This window comes from Malania oleifera, chromosome 5 (assembly GCF_029873635.1).
Source record: "Malania oleifera isolate guangnan ecotype guangnan chromosome 5, ASM2987363v1, whole genome shotgun sequence".
NCBI lineage: Eukaryota > Viridiplantae > Streptophyta > Magnoliopsida > Santalales > Ximeniaceae > Malania > Malania oleifera.
The window spans coordinates 112738961-112761488 of NC_080421.1; the positions used below are offsets into that span (position 1 = coordinate 112738961).

The following is a 22528-nucleotide window of genomic DNA, read 5'->3' on the forward strand; positions in this document are numbered from 1 at the left end:
ATGATTAAGTAACTTGGAACTTCCTTGATAAGATCTTTTTAAGGGGCTTGGTCAAAGATGACGATTTTGGATAAGTGGATGCTTATTTGATGCTTTTTTCTCTGTTATTAATAATGGCTAGCCTAAATCTTTGTTCACGACTTCAAGTGGGGGTTAGGCTAGGAGATCCTCTCTCTCCTTTTCTATTTGTTCGTGTTAGATGTTTTGAGTAGATTGGTTTATAGAGATGTAGAGAGGGATTATGTTGGAACGGAGGGCGTTGCAGTTTCTCATCTTCATTTTGCAAATGATATTACCTTCTTTTTAGAAGATTATGGAAGTCTCTTTTAAATGTGCTGACTATTTTGCCATTGTTTAAGAGGGTGTCTAGTTTAAAAATAAATTTGGGGGAGAGTGGGTTAGCTTGTATTGATTTGGATATTTTTAGATCTTTGGAATTATTCCCTTTACTTGGGTTTGACATTCTTTATTGGCCTCTTATTTATCTAGGTGTGTCTCTAGGTGATATCCTATATCCGTTGGGTTTTGGGATCCTGGGTGGACAAGGTGTCGAAGAGGTTGGGTGGGTGGAAGGGTGCTTTATTTCTCTAGGTGGGCATAATTACACTCATTTAGGCTTGCCTTGCTTGTATTCCTCTTGGTTCTTATCTGTCTTTAGAATACTTGTGAGGGTAGTAATAGTATTGTGAAGATCATGAGAGGATTTCTTTGGCCTAGGGTGGGGGAGAATAAAGATGATTTGGTTAGTTGGGAGGTTGTTTGTAGGTCTAAAAGGAAGGGGGTTTGAGTCTTGGTAAGTTGGTGTTTAAGAACATAACTTTAATGGATAAAAGGTTGTGGTGTTTTCCATTAGAGGAGTCTTCCCTTTGGCATAAAGTTATTAAAAGTAAATTTGGAATGTAAAATAACAGGCGGAGTGTTATTTTTGGGGTGAGATGTTCTTGTGAAAGTCTTGGGGAGGGTGTTTCGCATTTATATCCTCTTTTTATTCTTTATACAAATTTTGTCGTGGGAAATGGGTATTGTGTTCAGTTTTGGGAAGACATTTGGGTGGGGGGGGGTGGGAGGGGTTCTTTGCTTTGTTCATCTTTTCCTTGTATTTTTAGATTGTCCTCTTTGCACAATGAATCTATTTCTTCATTCTTCATTTCTAATGAAGCTGGTTTTCATTGGGATTTCTATTTTTAGGGCTCCTAATGATAGGGAGCTTTTGGAGCTTGCCTCCTTATTCAGTTTTTTGGATGGATGGTTGGATCCTTTCCAAAAGGAGAGACTATCATCCCTGGATTCTTGATTTTTTTTGGGGGAGTATTCTTGTAAAGATTTTACTGTGAGGCAGTAGAATGGGTAGGGGTAGACCTAAAATAACTTGGAATGAGATAGTGAGCAGGGATTTAATAGTTTTGAATTTGTCAAAAGAAATGGTCCATGATCTCATAAATTGGCGAAAAAGGATTCATGTAGCAAACCCCACCTAGTGGGACTTTAGGCTTGGTTTTGTTGTTGTAATCTTGTAAATATTTTCTTGAGCGTTTAACCAAAAAAACTTGTCTTTCCTGTTCCTTAGATCCATTTTAAAGGCTAAAGTCCTGTCTAAGATTAAGGCCTTACTTGGTTGATCGTTCTTGATAAGAGTTAACACTAACAATCTGCTTTTAAGGCTTTATCTCTTGATGTATGCTCTCTTTGTTTTCAAAATTCAGAATCTACTCCCTCGTTGATTCCTCCATTAATCCTTTTTTTTGGAGGGCGAGGAGTAATCATTTTGGCTTGTCTTGAGAGTTGAATGTGTTCAGAGTCAGTGAAGGATTTGTTCGCTATCAATTTTTTGGGTTTCGGAAGGGGTTAAGAAGCTTTGGCATTGTAGAGGTGATTTTTGCTGTTTTGTGGGGGATTTGGTTGGAACGGAATGCTTAATATTTTTATGGGAAGAGGATGCATTTGATTATGCTTTGGGATAGGAATCAGTATTTTGCCTCGCTGTGGGTTTTTGTTGCTGGATGTTTCAAAGGGTTTTTGTTTTTTTGATTTAAAGCGTGATTGGCTGGCTGTGTGCTGTTTTGGTTTATTATGTTTTTTATTTTTCTTTCTTCTTGTATCCTTTGAGAATTTCTTATGCTCCTTGTTGTGCTTTGTGAATTATGAGGGCTTAAGATGGAAGAGAAAATTTAGTAACGATTTATTTTATTTTATTTTTTTGGTGAATGCATCAACACTATGAGAGTTCCTTTTTTTTTTTTTTTTAATTTTAAGTGGAAGGCATATGGACCGCACAGATAAATTTTAAATAAAAATAAAAAATAATATTTTGTAGCCTAAACAGTTCTTGGAAGTTGGCATGCCAAAGGTTCATGAAAATGTGGTTTCATCAGCTATTTGGTGGACAGTTCCTAAAATTAAAATAAAAATATGTAGAGAGAACACAATATCGTCTTCATTCATTGTTGGGTTTGTGGAATGACTTTGACCAGATCGAAAGAAGAAATTTTATTTGATGTCTATAAACCTGAGCAACATTTTAATATCTTGAGCATTGAATTTAAGTATTCCAAATTATTCATTCTTTGTATTCTTGAAATAGGTGGTATACATTAATGGACGCCCTTTTGTTTTGCGCGATGTAGAGAGACCCTTCTCTAATCTCGAGTACACGGTATGTTATTGAAACAAATTCTTTGCCTCTATAAATTTGCACATGTTTCATCACATCCAGTTGCATTCCGCCACCTACCAATAAAGCGTTTAGTTTTTATTTATTTTTTATTTTTTATTTTGATAAGAAGAGAAGATGATTTCATTAGAAAAGGAAAGAATGTTCTTATTTGGTTTTTGTTTTTGATATTTTATGGTTTGCTCTCTCTCTCTCTCTCTCTCTCTCTCTCTCTCTCTCTCCCCTCCCCTCCTCCCTCCCTCCCTCCCTCCCTCTCTTTAGAATGCCTATTGCTTCATTTTTGTTCCCTTATATCCAATTGAAAATAGAGAAAAGGGAATCAATGCATATATAGTAATGTTTATTTATATATTCATCATTTTTGTAACTTCATGGAGTATAATACTTTGTAATGTTTTCCATATAAGACAACTAAAAAAAGCATATAGAAATCTATTGAAGTTGCCACTTCTCAATTAAATCAAAACATTCAGAAAAATTTTATGCTGTAGGACAACCAACATGAAATAACAGTTGGGTTAAATCAGATTCTGGCAACAGTTTTAGTGGTTTTATAAGGCTGAAAATATAGGCCCTATGTTGCTGAAAAAAGCTAGTTGATACAAAGAAGCTAGGGCTTTGATTGGTTTTAGCGGGTTGAATTTGGGTAGAACTTAGATCACAAGAAGTGAGGGTTAATAGGCAGGCTGTTGGTGGTTCAAAGCTTGTAGCTTCTGCTTCGAAGAAAGGTTGCTGGATTAAGGGAGATTTTTTTTTTTACTGAAATAATAAAAGAAAAGCCATTCTAAATAAAAATAGAGAAACAATAACAATTTTTTTTGTGCACATTTTATGTGTTCCAGACTTCCGGTAGTACGATTTGTTTTTTCAAGTATCAAATTTACGTTTGGGATAGTTATTGAACATGTATTTTTGTATTACATAGGGAATCAATAGGGCTAGGGTTGAACAAATGGAGGCTCGGTTGAAAGAGGATGTCTTACTGGAGGCTGCTAGGTATTTTCTTTGGACATGATTTATTTTTGTCTTTATTTTATTACACATATTCGTGGATTTTCTTAGCGGCTTGTTACTCTTAGTCCATATTATAGCAAATTTAATTTGACAACAGATATGGAAATAAGATCCTTGTCACTGATGAGCTGCCAGATGGTCAAATGGTGGACCAATGGGAGCCAGTAACATGCGAGTCCGTGAAGACTCCTTTAGAGGTATACTTTTTTATTATTATTATTATTTTTTAATTTTTTTTAAGATAGAAAAATGAAAATTTATTTGCAGAGGAAAGAATATGCAAGGAGAAAAGGAAATACTCCTGAAAATGACACATAACACAAATCATAAGGAAAAAAAAAAAGATATCTAGCTAAAGACTACCATTCAATCTCACTGAAGATAAGAGACATCTGAGCACTTAAAACATCCAGAGGCAAACACCAAATCAGTTACCCACAATGATCTAAGAAAGGAAGATATGTGTTGGAGATAGAGATTTTACTTTGTGCATATTTGTATTCAATCACCTTCTTCATTATTATTATTATTTTTAAGTAAAAGAAGAAATATTATTGCAGAGGAGAGAGTATACAAGGAGGATTAGAAATCCTCCTTAAAGGAGATGAGAACCAAAAAGTAGGCCCCCCTTTGATATTGTTCATAACCTTTTTTTTTTTTTTCGTTCATGAACTATTTGTGGGATTAGTGTGATGGCCCTATTTGTCTCCCGTTCTTCCCCTCTCTCTCCCACTCACAGTACTATTCCTCTTCCCCCCTCGTGCATTTGCTGTGATGAAGATTGGTTTAGGCTATGATGAGCTGAGCGATTCAGATCAAAGGGGAGATCATCTTTGCTCATGGCCGAGAAGAATGCTGCTCATAACAGGTGGGTTAGGTTATCGAAAGAGGCTGTTTCATGGTTTGTCGAAGGGTTATTGGTTTTTGGTCGGATGGAGAGGGGGTTTCAGAGTTTGTGCAAGAGTGTTACAAATTATTGGCTGTCGATTAGGTGGACGAAGGCGGCAAAGTTCTAGTTAGGGTTGGATTGGAATTGTAGGAAATTTTCTGTGTTCATTACCGGCAGCACAAAAAATGTTAGGGATGGCGAAGCTTTGCGAGTGATTTCAGCAACTTGGTGAAGGGGTTAAGAGAATATTCGGGTGATATGGTTGCAGATGGTCATCCATGTTTCAGATTGCGGAGGTAGGTTGTGTTGGAAGGTAATAAATATGGAGGTGAGGATTGCAATCATCAAGCCCTCTCTGGAGAATGAGTTATGGTGTTTGTTAAGGATAGGTGCTGTAGGTGGGTGGTGCAGTTCAGATGAACAAGGCTGAGCTTCTGAAGTTAGCAGCAGTTGCCGTTAATCTGCCAGAACCAACCATAGCCAACCAGTCATCAACAAGTCAGCAACCTCCGAAGGCTGCAATCTTTGTCAACCAATCAGATTTGCCTGAGAAGGTAGCAAGGGTTCCGATGGAGGAGTCATTAGTTTCAGAAGCTGCTAGGGCTGCATTCGAAGGGGGGGGGGGGAAGTGAAGTGATATGAGCCACGAGGTATGATTCTTGTTTTGGACCTGGCCCAACTAATTGATAAGAAGGGTATTTCTTTTTTTATATAAACTGGGCCACTTACTTGAGCATCCCCAAGACTTAGGTTTATCTAAGTTGCTCTCTAATGAAGAGTCTAGGGGTGTTGCTCATTCCTTGGGTTCTATTCAGAAGGTAAATGGTGATGGTCAGGATGCTGGACAGAGAAGCGGGGAATCAGACAAGTTAGAGCTGGGTTTCAAGAACGGGAAGGACCAGATTTCAGTCCTTAGAGCTCAGTAAACGAGCAGTGGGAAGGTGGATGTTAGACATCACGCTCAGAGTCCAACACTCCAAACTTTAAGTCGGACTTATCAAACTCTAGTACATCTAGAATATTAATAGCTCGGTTCTAGAATTACACTTTGGTATTAAAAATGTAACAAGTCTAGAAGAGTGTTCAAAAAATGGGTAGGTAAGATATAAAAATATAGGCGCAATTATGGGGAAGATTGATGATATCTCGTGTCTGAATTTTGATAAATTTGAGGGTAGTAAGGTGTATGCTCACCGGAAGTTAGCTTGTATGGGTGCCAAGATGAGGAAGGTGTTTGATGAGATAGAGAAAATTTTTGTGTGACAGGGACAAAGCTTTTGAGGAGAGACTCCCGAGGAGAACTTAGCATAGTGGAAGACTCTCTTACAAAGAAGGAGGTCAGGTGCAGCAACAGGGAAAGGAAAGAATGAGGTTAAGAAATGGGGGAATATATTTGATTCAAAAAGTGATGATTTGAGTGGAATTTGATTGTGGTGGGAGGTTATCGTTGGATGAGATTTGGAAACAACATGGGTACACTTTTGACTCTTGCAACGAAGTAGGGGATTTATCTTATGTTCATTCTGTCCCCTTGGAAGGTTTGGAGTGTCTATTTTGAAAATGATGGTTTGATCAACAATTTACAACATAGGGATGGAAGGAGTTAACTACTCCCATGGAGGAAATTCCCAAGGAGGATTTGGAAGCTCAAGATCTTTTGGATAAGTTGAATTTAAAGTTGAGCAATATTGGAGGAAATGAGCTTCAATTGGATGGTGGCAAAAGTCTTAAGTCGAAGGGTCAAAGAGAATTAGCAAATTTGAAGAGTTTGGTAAATTATGATGGAAAGCTTCTGAAAAGGTGTTTTCTTGGTTAATTTTATCCAGTTTCATGGCGTGATCTTCATTTTTATGTTTTTTATTTTCCCTTCTTTCTTTTCTGTTTTTTTTGGCGGACTCCTTGCCCTCGTATGTTGTACTTTTTTTATCCCTCCCCTATCTAATATAAAAATTGTTTGTCACCCTTTTTTATTCTCCAATAAATAAACATTTGTTGTCCATCTAGAAACAAGGCTGTAAACTTTTCTATTGTTCTTGGGGCAAAAATGTCGTACACAAAAGTTAGTTTTTACTTATGATGTTTGAAAATGAGGGATGTGTAATTATTCTAGTATCAAGGGAGGCCCATTCCATTTTAGTAAAACTGAATTTAGCTGGTGTAATTTGTATTAGGGGCTTTTTTTTGTTTATTAATTTTATAATAGAAGAAAACTTATTTAGGTAGAGAATGTACAATCAAAGCCAGAATACTAAAACCTCAAAAAAGCAAAATAAAAACAAAAGAGAACTGAAGAATAGAAAATAAAGAAAAAAAAGCAGAGTAAAAAAAAAAACTGCAATAATCAGCCAAGAAATCCTTTCTTGAAATCCTTCCATCATAGTTTACTGAAGACTTCAAATTAGCTAATTTCGTCTAACACCTTGAAGAAAATCAAGATTTGTTTGGTGAGAAAACAAAAAATTAAAAATTCTTAAAGAGAGATTTAGAAGGTGTTTTAAGTATAACTGGGAGGAATCTATTGATGAGAGGGCTAATGCTTGCAAGGATAGTTAGAGATGGGAGGACGTATTGGACAATGATAGTGTAGGTAGTAGTGATTTTTACTTCTATCAAATTCAGGATGAGCATGGATATTCTTTCGACTTTTTTCTGATCACCTCGGAGATTTATCTTTTGTGCTGCTGCCCCCTCTAGAAGGTTTAGATGGAATTAGTACTTTTGAGGACAGTGTTTCTTATGAAGAGCAAAAGGTAAAAGATGGAATTCTATCTACTCCAGTTCAAGAAATTTTTGGGAAGGACCTTCAAACTCAAGACTTTGTTGGATAACTTGGGCCTTGATTTGTCTGATCATGGAGGAAATGAAGTTAGGCTTGATGGTGGTAAGGTCAAAGGGAATTAGCTAAAAATTTCTCTCCGTTGTATATTCTCTCTTAATATATCTTTTTTTTTTTTTATCAATTTTTTTTCCCAAAGTGGGTTTTGAATCTCTAGTTTGAATTTCAAAGAAAATTCTATTCTATAGATAAAATTTTACAAATTTCACTGAATTTTCAAGATTTCAGTAAATTTAGGATGATTCGTGGAAATTTAATGGAGATTTTTGTTATTGGAAATTGATTGCCATTTTTTGATTTTGAGGGTGGAGGAAGACGGAAATTTCAATGGAAAATTTGTCAATTTCCTGGGAATTTAAGACAATGGCACAACCTTCTAGTTTGTAAACGAAGGTGATTGGGCCAATCATAATGGGCGGCCCCAAGATTCCAATACTCAATTCCCAATATGCAGGTGTAGTATATAGGGAAGAAGGATTTTCACCCATCTGTAAATGAAGGCCAAAATATCTCCAGTTCTCCAGGATTTATGTGGAATAGATCATATTGTGGAGCAATTACAGGAGTCTGGCAGCTCAATTTCGGAACAGTCTCTTGATGACAAAAACGGAAATAACTAAAAGTGTTATTGTGGTTGAAGATTCTGGTTTTGCAGAGGGGCAAGAGGATATTGCAGCAGAGGTGTACAAAGGTGATGATGTTTTGGTCAGGGTATCTGATGCATCAATCCTTAAGGCAAAAGGATGGAAGGGTCCCAAGGTTTATACTCGTCGGAAAAAGATTGCATAGATGGGTGTTGAAATGAAAAAATTGTCTAAAGAAAAGAGGGCAGTCTCTGGTGAGAGAGTCCCAAATATTTTAAAGAGGAATTTAGGAGAGTTAGTATTGTGGATGACATAGATGCTATGAAGACAGGCAAATCTTCTGATGGGGTTAGCAAAGGAAAGGAGCTATTGGAATGGGGGGATTTATCAGATGATCAAAAGGATGGTCTTAATGAGTTTGATTGTCGCAGGGGTTAATTATTGGATGAAATTAGGGAACAATATGGATATGTTTCTGATTCCAGTGACGTTCTAGGGTACTTCTCATTTGTACACTCATCCTGTTTGGAAGGATTCGAGGAGTCTCTATATATGAAAACGATAATTTGGTTAATGAGCTGCAGCACGAGGATGGTATTTTACCAGCACTAGTGGAGGAGATTTCAAGGAAGGATTTAAAAGTTAAAAGATCTCACGGATAAATTGAATTTAATGTTTTGTGATCCTGGGGGAACTGAAGTGCGTTTTGATGTGTGTAAAAACAGAGCTAAAAGGGGTCAAAGGGTGTTAGCTAACTTGTAGTGTTTGATTTAAGGATGACATCTTGTTTTCATGTTATTGTACCTAGCTCCTTATCTTTTTCTTATCCAAAAGGAGTTTCATCTACTATAGCCTCATTTTTAGCAGGGGAAGCTTTTCTCATTTTTTTGGCATGTTTGGTTGTCTTATCAAATTATTGGTTTGCATTTCATTCTTTTCCTTGCTTGCCACATCAACATCTATTAGAGGTTTTAAAACTAGGTTCTTCTTGTCACCTTTTTTGAGAGTGAAAGAGTCTATCATGGACAGCAGTTCAATTATTTTGACAAGGACTACCTTGAAGAATATGGCTTGGGTACATTGGAATTACATCACACCAGCATATTCTTTATTAGAGATTCCAATTGAAAAACAGATCATGTACCTATTTGTCATGAATACCTCCTTTTATTGGACTGAAAAATGTGACACAGTTGTGTGTGCTTGACCACTTCAAGCTTCACTTTTCCCCTATAACTTTTGCCAACAGACTTTTACAATTGTCATTGTCAAATACTAACTTAAAAAGCTTTGTTCAAGTTGTTGACGGTTTTCTTATATTGACGTGGTTTTAAACACAAGAAGAATAACTAAAACGAGCCGTGTGAAGAACAAAAAACAATCCAAAGATGAAACTGCAAATGTCGAGCAATAAAAACAGATGCAATGAAACTTTGATGGATCATGTGTGTGGTGGAAATTGATTTTAAGATCTGTTAGATTAGAAATCTTACACATTAGGATTAATTGTAGGGTGTATTTGGTGGCCAAGAGAGATACTCTAGCATAGAGCCCTTGACTAAATTCTAAGAAAATGAGAATTGATAAGCAAAAATGATGTTAAAATCCTGATCTGTTTCTTCATTGTCTGGTCTAAAATATTATGAGTTCACGATAACATTGGTTGCTCAATGTGCCTGGGAAAATGACTATTGCCGACTACACATTTGGATACACATTTGGCTTGTCTAGATTCAGTCATCTTAAGAAAACATTGGAACAAGACTTATTAATGAACTTTTTGAATGAGAAACTTGGAGTTAGGATATGATGCACTTGACAAGATCATAATTAATGAAGCCCAGATAATAATAATTGAGAAATAATGTTCTGACTAGTAAGGCAAGGAGTGGACTGACTTGCAGAAAACTTTAATTGATGCTTCACTTGTTGCCTCTGCATCAATGGTTTAGGTGCAATGCGTTTCTTGCGTATGTATCTCAAGTTATTGCTTGTTATAGGTGTACGAGGAACTACAAGTCAATGGGTACCTTGTTGACTATGAACGTGTTCCCATAACTGATGAAAAATCACCAAAGGAGCAGGATTTCGATATATTGGTACGTTTTCATGTTACAACTTGCCATGCAATCCTGATTTATATTTGTCCACATTTGAATCTATAGTAGCCAATAGCATAAGGCACACCAAGGTGCAAAGGGTACCTAGAGCCTATGTGTGAGGTGTGATGTGCAGGTGCAGGCTGTAGGAAGGTGAGATGCACATTTATTATTATTGTGTGTACAAGCCCTTTACAATGAGTTCTTGATTTGCAAACACAAAACACATTATCACTAATATTTGAATTTAAAAATACCAAAATATTCAGTATGAGAACATAAATGTGTAGAAATCAGTGATTACCAAACACAGTTCAACACGTAAGCATTGAATGGTACAAAGAAAATGATATTGCTAAAAGCATAGGCACAGCATAGTTCAATATCAAAAGACGAGTATAACAAAATATTCCAGAGTCTTAATTCTAATGGTCCTCATCCTCAACTTAGATATCATTTTCTGCTTCCTCTTTCATCAGACTTGTTCTCTCAAATATCTTCTTCTTCTTCATTCTCCTCTACAATTGCTTCTTGGTTCTCATCCTCTTCTATAAGTTCAAATATGGCAGCCCTAACAGTGGTAGATGAAGCTATTGCTTTAGAAGACGAGGATGAGACACACACACACTTGTTCTTTATGTTGTGTGATGGATGGCTTATTTACTCTAGAAACTCTAGCAATAGCATCCCATGTCAAATAATTATCTTTAAGCACACATTCATCATCCTTATTTGAATCTCCATGCATTATTCCAATCAACCACTCATTACTATCATCAGTGTTCTTTAGAAGGATGGGATAGTTGGTATCATGCATGTAGATTGATGCCTTACGAGTCCCGAAACATGTCCTTTCCTCTTTGCGACCTCTCTTCTCCTCACCTCCCAATTTATTGTGTTGCTATGGCATCTGTAGGTCATGAAAGAAGTGATTCTAGACGATTCGTCGAGTCTGGGGGGAAAACCTTTGTCCTTTGGCCAGATAGAGTTGGTAAGGTCGAGTTTCTCTTTGAGCTGAGGGAAACCATCAACATAATTGATGGGTGAGATTTTCTTTGTCATTGGTGAAGTGGTTCTTGGAGAGTTTGTCGTTAGTGTTTGGAAGGTTAGATACGTGTTACTTGAGGATTTGAAACTGTAGCGTCACGTATTGGTTGGAAATTTAATCAATGGCAGTGGGGAAGTTCTTGGAGTTTGTGTCGGGTTGAAATGTGAGAGTTTTCAGTTCATATCTTTGGAGGTTCTAAAAGAAATGGATGGCAAGGATTTGTATAGGAGTTTTGTTTGACGACCAAGGAATTTGGTTGGATAGTTCCTGTTAATAATGAGAACTACAAAGCAGTAATGGCTTGTGGAGCAAGGTGTTGACGATGTAAAGCTACAAGATTTGCGATTGGTGTTGGGGGTGTGATGCAGATTGTGTTGCCTGGTTGTGTATTCAAAACTGTTTCTTGCTGTGCATCCAGATGTGGCTAGGGTTATATTGAAGGATGATCAGGTGGAGAAAATGGAGTAGAATGGGCTGGGTAGTGTGAAAAATGGCATGGAGATGGGGCCTGTGAATCCTAGGGGAATGGCATGGGTTTGGAATGTGTTGGGCTGAGTATTATTAATATTTCACTAAATCTTGGCTAGCTTTTGGGCTGTCTTATATAAGATCCTGCATATAAAAACGGGCCTTCAACTTGTGCCTAAGAAATGCAAATCATTAATTCCACTTTTATTACCCCTGTACCTAAGAAATTTAGATCGGTTAAGTAGAGGGCTTTAGACCTAGTAGTCTAGTCTCTAGTGTTTATAAGATTATCACCAAAGTTCTAGTTGATAGGCTGAGTGCAGTGCTTGATAAGATTACATCTATTGCTCAGTGTGCTTTTTGGAGAAATAGTGGATGCTATTTTGGTGCTTGATATGGGCTCCAATTTGGATCAAAAGGGAGGTTCTCGTCATATGGACTTCACAAAAGGGCCTTGGTGATAAGCAAACATATGATTCAAAAAATAAGGTTTCTTGTACAGCTGTGTTGGCTCCGGATAATAGATAGGCCCAGAGTATTGCTCCTACTTCTTAGAAGATATGTACTGGGAAGGAGGAAGTTGTGCACTTTGGGAATGGAACTATTATTCAACATCCATTTAATGGAAACATTATTCAGCCTACAAGTAGGAGATAGAATCATAAAATTAAGATGGTCTTTGGCCAAGAGATAATAAATGTCATTAGAACTTATGCTTCTAAAGTGGGCTTTGCAGAAAACCTTAAGAGACAATTTTGGGAAGATATGGATAGTATTATACAAGGACTATCAAGGACTGAGAAAATATTCATAGGAGCAAAATCTGAATGGACATGTTGGAAGGGATAATAAAGGTTATAAAGGGATACCCGGAGGATATGGATATGGAGACTAAAATGAGTTTGGGGAGATGATCTTAGACTTCACCATGTCATATGATTTTATTACAAAGAATACTTTCTTTAAGAAGAGAGAAAAACACTTAATAACCTTTAAAAGTGGACAAAATGAAAGTCAAATAGATTTTTTCTTAACTTAGAGGGTAGACCGTTTATTGTGTAAGGATTGTAAAGTTGTCTTAGGTGAAAGCTTAACCACACAACATAAAGTTTGAGTGTTAGATGTATGTATTAAAAAATGGAATAGTATGGATAAAATAAACCAGTGTAAGAGAACTAGGTGGTGGAACCTACAGGGAGAAAATATAATAAAATTTAAAAATAAAATGATCAAACATGGCGATTGGACTATAGAGGATGGTGTGGACACAAACACTCTTTGGAGTAGGATAACTAGCTCTTTTAAAACGATAGCAATAGAGATTTTAGGTGAATCGAGAGGAAGATTCTTGAATAGCAAAGAAAGTTGGTAGTGAGATCAAGATGTCCAAAAAGCTGTAAAGACATTTTTTTTTTGGGTATATAACATGGCAAAAATGTAGAAACATGGAAAGCTTTGGAAAGTATAAAAAGGAGAGAAAAAATGCAAAAAAGGTTGTTAGTGAAGCTAAATATAGATCATTTAAAAATTGTTTAATATGCTAGATTAGATACAAAAGAAGGGGAAAAATACATATTTAAACTTGCTAGAGCTAGAGAAAGAAAGAAGAAGGACTTAGGTAATCTAAAATGTATAAAAAGTGAGAATGATATTGTCTTGGTTAAGGAAGAAGACATAAAAGAAAGAGGGCAAAGTTACTTTAGTAAGCTATTTAATGAAAACCAAGTAGAAGACTTAAATTTAGAATTGACAAATGAGGAAAAGACTAAAAATATGAAATTTATTTTGCAAGATTAGAGTTAATGAAGTTAAGTTTGCACTAAAAAAAGTGAAAAAGCTATAGGACTAGATAACATCTTAATTGAAGTTTGGAAATGCTTATGTGATAACGGAATTATATGGTTAACTGATTTATTTAACACAATTATAAAATGTAAAAAAATTCTAGAATAATGGAGGAAAAACACTTGAATACCTATATACAAAAATAAAAGAGATATTCAAAATTGTAATAACTATCGTGGAATTAGACTTATGAGTCATACAATGAGATTGTGGGAGAGGGTAATTGAGCAAAGATTAAGGCTAGAAACGAAGTTCTCAGAAAATCAATTTGGTTTTATGCCTAGGAGATCTACTACATAAGTTATATATCTTTTAAGAAGATTGATGGAAAAGCTTAGGGAAAAAGAAGAAGGAATTGCATATGATATTTATTCACTTAGAGAAATAAAATGATAGGATACCTAGGTAAGTTTAGTGGTGGGTTTTAGGAAAAAAGGGTGTATGTAGTAGTTATACTGATGTCATTAAGGATATGTATGATGGAGTAATGATTAGTGTTAGGACTATAGGAGGAGAGACTAGAGAATTTCCAATCACAATGAGTGTACATCAAAGATTTGCTTCGAGCCCTTATCTTTTTTGCTTTAGTGATGGATAAACTGACTACGAGTATCCAAAATGAGGTTTCATTTGTATGTTGTTTGCAAATGATATTGTCTTGATTGGTGAAACTAGGGATGAAGTAGAATCTAAGTTAGAATTATAGAAAGAGGCTTTAGAATCTAGAGGTTTTAGGATAAGTAGAAATAAGATAGATTATATGAAATGTAATTTCAGTAATAGTAGGAGGAATATTGGAGACAAAGTTAAACTTGATTATGAAGAAATCAATAACACTAGGAGATTTCGATACCTTGGCTCTATTCTGCAAGTTGAGGGAGAAATTGAAGAAAATGTAATACATAGAGTTTATGCAGGTTGGGTTAAATGGAGAAGTGCTTCGAGTGTGCTTTGTGATCATAGAATATCCTTAAAATTAGAAGGAATCTTTTATTGGACGGTTGTAAGACCAGTTATGCTAAATGGATCATAATGTTTGTCGACTAAGAAACAACATATCCTAAAAGTAAAAGTTTCCAAGATGAGAATGCTTAGATGGATGAGTGGTATAATGTTAAATTGAGAAATGAACATATTTGTGATAAGTTAGGCATAGCTCCTGTAGAAGATAAGATAAGGGAGGGAGGACTTAAATAGTTTGGCACTTGCAACATAGGCTACATAGTGCGCTAGTGAGGAAGAATGAATTAGTTACTGTGAAGGGTAGTTGATGGGGTAGGGGTAGACCTAAAACAACTTGGAATGAGATGGTGAGTAAAAATTTAATAACCTTGAATTTGTTGAAGGAAATTGTCTATGATTGCATAAAATGGTAGAAACGGATTCATGTAGCCGACCCCACCTAGTGGGACTTAAGGCTTGGTTTGTTGTGTTGTTGTGTATTATTCAATCTACAAGTGTTAAGAATAGAATCGAAATGACCAAGAGTTAAAGGAAGTTCAGGATACTAGAAGATCAGATTCGACGCAAGAATATGGTGATAAATTTGTGTCTAGTCCTGTAGAATTTTAGAGAAAAAAGGTGAAAAAGAAGTAGGTTTGCGGGAGAAATCGGTTGATTGTAGTATTTATATTCAACATAATAAGGTTTATGCTTGTAAATGGGTGGTTTGTTTGGGTGCTGAAATGAAAAAGATATTCGAAGATAAGGGAGAAAATTGTAGTGAGTCTATGACAAAGGTATTAAGGAGAGATTCTAAGGGAGAGTTTGGTATTGTGGATGTTCCTTAGGTTGAGAAGAATGCCGGAGATTCTAATGAGCTAGAAAAGGCATGGAGGTAAAGAAATGGGGGGATTTTTCACATTTAGAAAGTGATGACAATAATGATTTTGATTGTGGTGGGGGCTTGTTGGATGAGATATGAGAATAGTATGGGTATGTTTTTGACTGCTGTGTTGAAATATGGAATTTATCTAATGCTCATCCTCTCCCACTGGTAGGTTTGGAAGTAGTTTTGATTTTTGATAATGATGGGTTGGCGAATACGGTACTAGGTGGGGATGGAATTTTGCCTACCCTAGTGGAGGAGACCCCAAAGGTGGAGTTTGAAGCTCAAATTTTTTTGGATAAAATGGATTTAAATCCAAGTGTTATTGGAGGAAATGAAGTGCGTTTGGATGATGGCAAAAATCGAAAGGTGAAGGGCCAAAGGGAGTTAACAAGTTTGAAGAGTTTAGTAAATTATGATGGAAAGGTTTCAAAAAGGGGGTTTATTGGTTAATTTTGTTTAGTTCTATTTTGTGATCTAAGCCCACTCTAGTGTGGTCTTGGGTTTGTTAATAAAATTAGCCTAGACTCGTACCCACTATCTGACATTGAGGTTCACTCCATCCAACCTTAATTGCCCTATCTTCTACTTGAGAAGCTATGTCTGCCTCATGTGCCTTAGTGTCCCTAGTTGAAACAATAGATGGAAATGCTAGTCTCTGCCAGCCCTAAAGTTGAGGATAACTAACACAAGATGGGGGTGCATGCGTCTCAATTTGCATCGCATTCCCACAGTGGTCACACAATTTCCTACTTGCTTCCTACACAACCTTGGTCCATGAACGAGCACCCTCAGAATCTCCTCACTAACTTTGCCTATGCTAGAACCGTTTGCCTTGGCTTGAAATTCTTTAGCCATCACTCGAAATTCCTGAATAAATCCTTGCCTTCCTTCTCCTTATAGCCCTACTCGAAATTCCTGAATAAATCTCCTCACTAACTTTGCCTATGCTGGGTGGTGAGGATTTGAGTTGGAATTTTTTTGTGATGGCAAGGGAGTTTAGTGTGATGGTAAAGGATTCTAGTAATGGGGGGGACTATAGAACCAGACTCATATTGGAGCAAGGTTGTGACAGGAAGCAACAAGACTTGTGATTGGTGTGGGGGTAGGATGCATGTCATAGTTGGTCATGCCATATCGACCATTAATCCTCTTTGTTTTTTGTTTTTTGTTTTTTTTGTGGTGAGGGTGGGGGTGGGGGGATGTTCAATTTAGATGTGTCCAAGGTTTCCTTTGGAGGATGGTTGTGTGAAGAATATGGAGCGGAGTTGTTTGAAGATTGAGACCTTTGAGTTCAAGGGGAATGGTGTGGAGTGTGGACTAGGAGTGGGTTGGGCTGGGTATTCTCATTATGACATTATATTTAGGCTAGTTCTTCCATATTTGTAAGTTAGATTCAACAATTATAAATGGGTAGGAGATTTAGTTAGCCTATGATATACAAACTTGACGTAGGTTCAACTTTTTGTTTACACTAGTATGTAGGCCCATAATTAGCCTAATTCACCGGCTCAAGGTTTTGGATGCAAAATGGCTTGTCTAAACTAAAAGAGAATTTAGCATTGGAGGCTAGTTGTCATGGAGCAGCGGAATTTGTAGTCCACAAGGAATCATCCTTGCCTTAATTTGCCGTAGATGTGATGGAGTTATGTTAATGCGGCAACAAGACTACACCAATGCCTATTGAGCTGTACTCATCCTCATCCATGGAAATTTTCTTGTGTGCACGTCCATTCAAGTGGTCAAGTCTTATAGTTGAGAACCCTTGTCCTAATTGAGGAATTATGACTTGAATCGTAAGGGTGTTAAACCACATTCCACAAGTATTAAAGGTAACTCTCATCCCCACAACACAATACTTGTGTGAAAGAACCTACCATTTATCCCCGCAAGCCGGAGGTAAGTGAAGTGACATCAGATAGTACTCGAGACAGACATACACAGGATCAAGGTCCCTCCATACTCCAAGTGTAAGACGACAACATTTGAGAGTATATCCAAGGGCCAACATTGGTGCGTATTTCAACCTTCAGGTTGAGACTGGCATGTGTATTCTTGTCATCTATGGGGCTTCCGATCTCACATGGATGCCAATGACATTGCTTGAGGATGTCCCTTTTAGCGCCCATTGTGGGGCTCATTTTGTGCCCAAAAGGGCAGAGCGATGGTAGGGCACTCATCTATTGTTCTCTCTAGAAATATACTCTTCCTGTCATATTCCTGCTTTCATATGAATAACCATCCATGGGTTTACTAATCATGCATCACAGCCTAAGAATGCCAACGATATAACTATTCGGATCCACCACAACATCATAGCGACATTCACTGTATGTCTTATGACATCCACATAATTGGATCTGTGTTTACATTAGTTCCTTCCAAGACCCATCTAACATGAATAGAGGGCCCTTCCAGGGATGTCTAAATGTCCAAATTGTGTGTGACATAGTTACAAGATTGTAGGACTGAGACATTAAGCTCTTTGACACACACAAATGAATAGAAGTTCCAGCCACCATAATAGGGTTGTTTTGCAATTTGAGGAGTTTTTGGCTGCATATTCATCACACTCAGAAGGGTTTGAATTAATCTTGGGAGTTCACATGATGTATTGGATTCCTTAGTGGGTGAGAACTATGGTTATTATAGGAGATTGGCCTATGCACATCCTTTGGTTCTGTTGATGGGGAAAGGGTTACAGAGGATCACAAAACTTTTTAGGACAATATCTAGGGTAATATTGCTCCTGTGTGTGTACTGATAAAGGAAATACTTGTGATAAGTCTGGGGACAGTAAAGTTTATTCTCGTTGAATAGCAGTGCTAGTGGATGTTAATGTTCAAAAAAGGGAACACAAATAAGAAGATTAGTGAGGGAGATATGTTAGAAAATGAGAGTGATGTTGCAAGTAAGGGAGATATGTTGTATGAGATTACTTGGTGACTTATTGTATGTGCTGCCATCTCCTATGGAAGGTTTGGAGAGAGTTCCTATTTTTGAGGAAGATGGACTGGGTAAAGAGCAGAAATGTATATGGGGGAATTTGACTATTATAGTGGGGGAGATTAGTGGGAAGGATTTAGAAGCTCAAATAACTACTGGATAAGATGGGGTTATGGCTGTTTGTTTCTGGTGGCAAAACTGGCAATGAAGGTTGTCTGGATGGTGGCATAAGTAGGTGAAGGAAAGCTGGCGGGAATTTGTAAACTCGCAGTGTTTTGTGAATTACAATGGTGGGGTTTGAAAGCAGGGTTTTGTTACTTAGTTTCTACTGTTATTATTGTAATTTTTTTTTTTGGGAAAATTGCAATAATTTAAGTTTCAAGGAAATAATTTAAATTTGAGGAAGAGAATACACCACTTTGGTTTAAAAAGGGAGAAGAGAAGAAGAGATTACAGGGAGAAGGTCAGTTGGCAGTCCCCTGTATCTTACATACTGATCCAGCTGTTCCTCTTTGTCGATTAATAATATAGGATGTGAGGGCCATACCCTCCTCACTCCCACCGTCTTAATACTGAAACAGTATATTCTCTTTTAGCACTCTTCCTCAAGCTAGAGGCGTATAGATATTACCTATCCCCAGCTTGTTACAACAACTAGACAAGGTGGGATAAAGCCTTTTATTAATTCCTAACTTAATCCCATCAACATATTTCATAAATGGAGTCCTTACAACCTTTCCATCCCTGACCAAACAACTGTCAACCTGAATGTGCTTTGTCATTAATATAAATGGTATCTCAAAAAAATGTATGGGTTTTGTTACCAAGGATCCCATATTTGATACAATATTAGAGTCCAACCACACAAGCTCACTAACAACAACGAGAAGCTTAGTATTCCACTTTGACATTGGATATTGCTACAGTAATTTGTTTCTTGCTACACCTAGTAACAAGATTATCACTCACAAATGTACAATATCCGGTAATGCCGACCATGGCTGTCACAGGAAAAAGCTTGAGTAGAGGAGTGAGAGCTGTTTCTGGGATCTGTTGACTTCTAGCATATGCTTCGTTCTTGGATGTTTTCGACTGGAAAAAATATGATCACAGATTGGTTGAGCTCACGACTCAACTGATGGATCTACCGTCTGGGTCATATTTGAAAAACTTCTCATACCATTCAAAAAGACAAGTTTGATTTTTATCCACATGGCTTTGATTGTTCTATGAAATATCACTTCTGTAAAACTTTGTGGCTCTGTGCTATTATTTTACAATCACACAAGCTATATATTGTTATAACCAAACACTGTATGTCATTCTCGTCCATCCAATCTGCACAATCCTTGGTTTTGGAGATGGAGTTGAATGCTGGTCGCACCAAGTAGTGTGAGTTTACAACCAGTTTGATGGTTGTGATTTGCTCATTAACAGTATCGGCAGAAGCTTTCTCTGTATAGGCCATCAAAATCACCCCTAATACACCAGAGTCTACAGACACCTGTACTGGGGTAATGAACAACTCAGCAATGATTCAGAATCGGGCAGCACATGCTAGCGCAGAACAGCACTCCAGAACTTGAAAGGCCCAAATGTTCAACAGGCAGCTACAACAACCACACTGAGTTTACTATATCTTAGAAGAAATCACATACAGCAATATTCTCTCACTGCCAAGGTTGGTTTTTTGAGCACAGAGGGCAGAGCAGAGCACAACTAAGAACTGCAGGAACTTAAACAGCAGTGCAGCATTCAATAAACAGCCTAGTAGCAGCTAGGAGCATATACAGGTATGACCAGAAGGTCATGTATGCTTACAACCAAGGTCTTAAATTTTGATTTCTACTCAAATTTTGACAGAAATTTTGATTTCAATGTCAATTTCGATTTCGATTTGAAAAAATAACGGAAATCAATAGTAAAGCATGGAATTCTTTGTGAAACTTTAGAAAAGGTTAACAATAGGACTAATATATTTTAAGTTAAATACATCTATGTTGTGCATGAGGTGGAAAAGTTGTAATATAGTATGTGTATCAAACATATTTGTAAGATAATGTACAACAAACATATTTAGCTAAAACAAATGAAATTCATATATCATTTAAATATTATTTATTATAAAAATACTGATAATTTTAGACATGGTTAAATAAAATGCTGCTGTAAGTTTTTTTTTTTTCATATAATTTCAAAAGCATTTGTAATAATATTTTGTTTCGATAAAAATAAATAAAGTAAGAGGGAAATTTCACTTTACTCCTAAATCTTTTATTTGAATTTTAATGAAATTTTATCGTATAGGTAAAATTTCGACAAGTTTTCACTGAAATTTCGAGATTTCGATAAATTTCAGGATGATTCGTTGAGATTCCGATGAAAATAATGCAAGACGGAAATTGACTGCCATTTTCAATTTCCAGGGTGATGGAAACTAGAAATTTTGACAATTTCATGGAAATTTAAGACCATGCTTGCAACATCATAACAATGTGTCATGGTCCGACTATTTTCACACCCTTGCGAAGGGCCGTGCGGCGCTAACTAATACACTCTTGTTTAATTAGTCAGCCTATCATTTACCAACATTCATCCACGAAGCACTTTCATTAACATTCATTCAAATAGCAGCGGAAGCAGTAATCAATTCATGAAAGTCGTGGCAAGCAAGTAGTAAACATTGAAGCAAATGTAATTCATTAACAAATCCTCCGTTGACATTGTGTACTTAGCGAGGGAGGCAAGTAGGCTAAGCACGTTGACAATAGCTAGTGACTTTTACAATGACTGATGAACACTCACCCTCCCTTAAAGAGGTTTTTTTGTAATTATCATCCTGACACTAGGAAACATCAAAGTGACCGAGGAGTCATACTGTCTTATTTGGCATACAAAGACTCTACTAGCAGAAAATAACCCTACACTAGTATTTACATGATGGAAACCCATCCCAAGCACACGAGATAAGCGGTCGCAGGCAAGCATAATGCCCTGAACAAGCTTAGCTCCTGACATTCTCCCCCACTTATGTGGTCGACGTCCTCGTAGAATTTGACGATAGGTACACTTAAACTTTGTCCACGAACGGCTTCAAATCTTCCGCAGAAATCCAGCTGATTTCTTTGTCATCAAGGCACTTCCACTTCACAAGGAACTTCTGCCGCTTCTTCCTTGAGGATATGAACTTTCTATCTGCAAGGATCTCTTCAATTTCATGTCTGTCAGGTTGCACTGTCTTCAACTCTGCTCTGTTTGATTGACTTTTGCTCAGGTCATTGGTGTTGGCGTTGAACGGCTTGAGGCAGCTGACATAAAACTGCGGTCTTCTCCCTTGATCGGCCCACTTCTTCATCTGCTTAGAAGCTTTCTCCAGATAGGTTCAGGCAAACTTTGCATTCAATCTCCATTCTCTGGTGAAGATGCACACCCTGGGACTCTTTCATCTGTACGGCTCGCCCACTGTGTGAGGTAACATCGGTAGCTGACTTGTAACAAGCTCAAAAGTGCTCTTGTTGGTTGTTGAGCTCCTTTGGGCATTGCCATAGAACGGAGCCACATCAAGTAGTTGCACGCCATTCTTTTGGTTGTCGTTGACAAAATGGCACAAGTACTCTTTCAGTAGCTCTCTGAATCTCTTCATCTGTTCGTCTGTCTGTCGGTGATAACTTGAAGAGATATCAAGATGTGACTTGAATATCCTGAAAAACTCTGTCAAGAAATTGTCAGTGAACATTAAATCTTGGTCACAAATAATAACTTGGGGAATACCTCAGTGTTTCACAACAGTCACAAGGAACAATTGTGTTGTCTCCTCTGTTGAACAGTACTTCGGTGCGGCCCTGAAAGTATCATACTTCTTCCGCTCTCCTTTGTCTTGTTGGCAAGTGAGACAAGTTTTGGTATAATCAACCACATCATCCCGCATGTGCGGCCAATAATACATCCCCAGTAGTCCTATCATTGGAGTCATTCTCCGCGAATACCCCTCAACGAACTTCCTGCAATGTTTAGTAAGGCCAAGAAAGGAACACAACTCCTTCACTGTCGTGGGGATCTTCCGTTCTTGAATCATCCTTACCTTCTGCATACCCCTCCGAATACGACCTTGTTAAACCACATGACCAAGGAATTTGTTGCTCCACTAAGCGAAAGAGACATTCTCCTTCTTCACATCCGAAGTGTTTCCTCTCAGCTTGTCGAACACCTTCCGTAGATGCTCTTCATGTTTCCTCTGAAACAACACCGATGCTCCCAACGGTGTTTTGGAAGGGTGAACACATCTCGCTTCCACTTCATT

At 37.3% G+C, this 22528-nt stretch overlaps 1 protein-coding gene across 5 annotated transcripts in view; it reads left to right on the forward strand.

Annotated features, from left to right (window-relative positions):
• LOC131156522 (uncharacterized) overlaps positions 1-22528 on the forward strand; it is a 138813-nt gene that overhangs the window by 25735 nt on the left and 90550 nt on the right. For 3 of the 5 annotated variants that reach the window (XM_058110282.1, XM_058110279.1, XM_058110283.1), the window contains exons 3-6: positions 2582-2653; positions 3597-3667; positions 3783-3882; positions 9995-10093. In XM_058110282.1, the coding sequence (XP_057966265.1) occupies positions 2582-2653; positions 3597-3667; positions 3783-3882; positions 9995-10093 (342 nt within the window). The remainder of the gene's footprint in view (positions 1-2581; positions 2654-3596; positions 3668-3782; positions 3883-9994; positions 10094-22528) is intronic. The other 2 variants (XM_058110280.1, XM_058110281.1) reach the window with 2 other exon arrangements.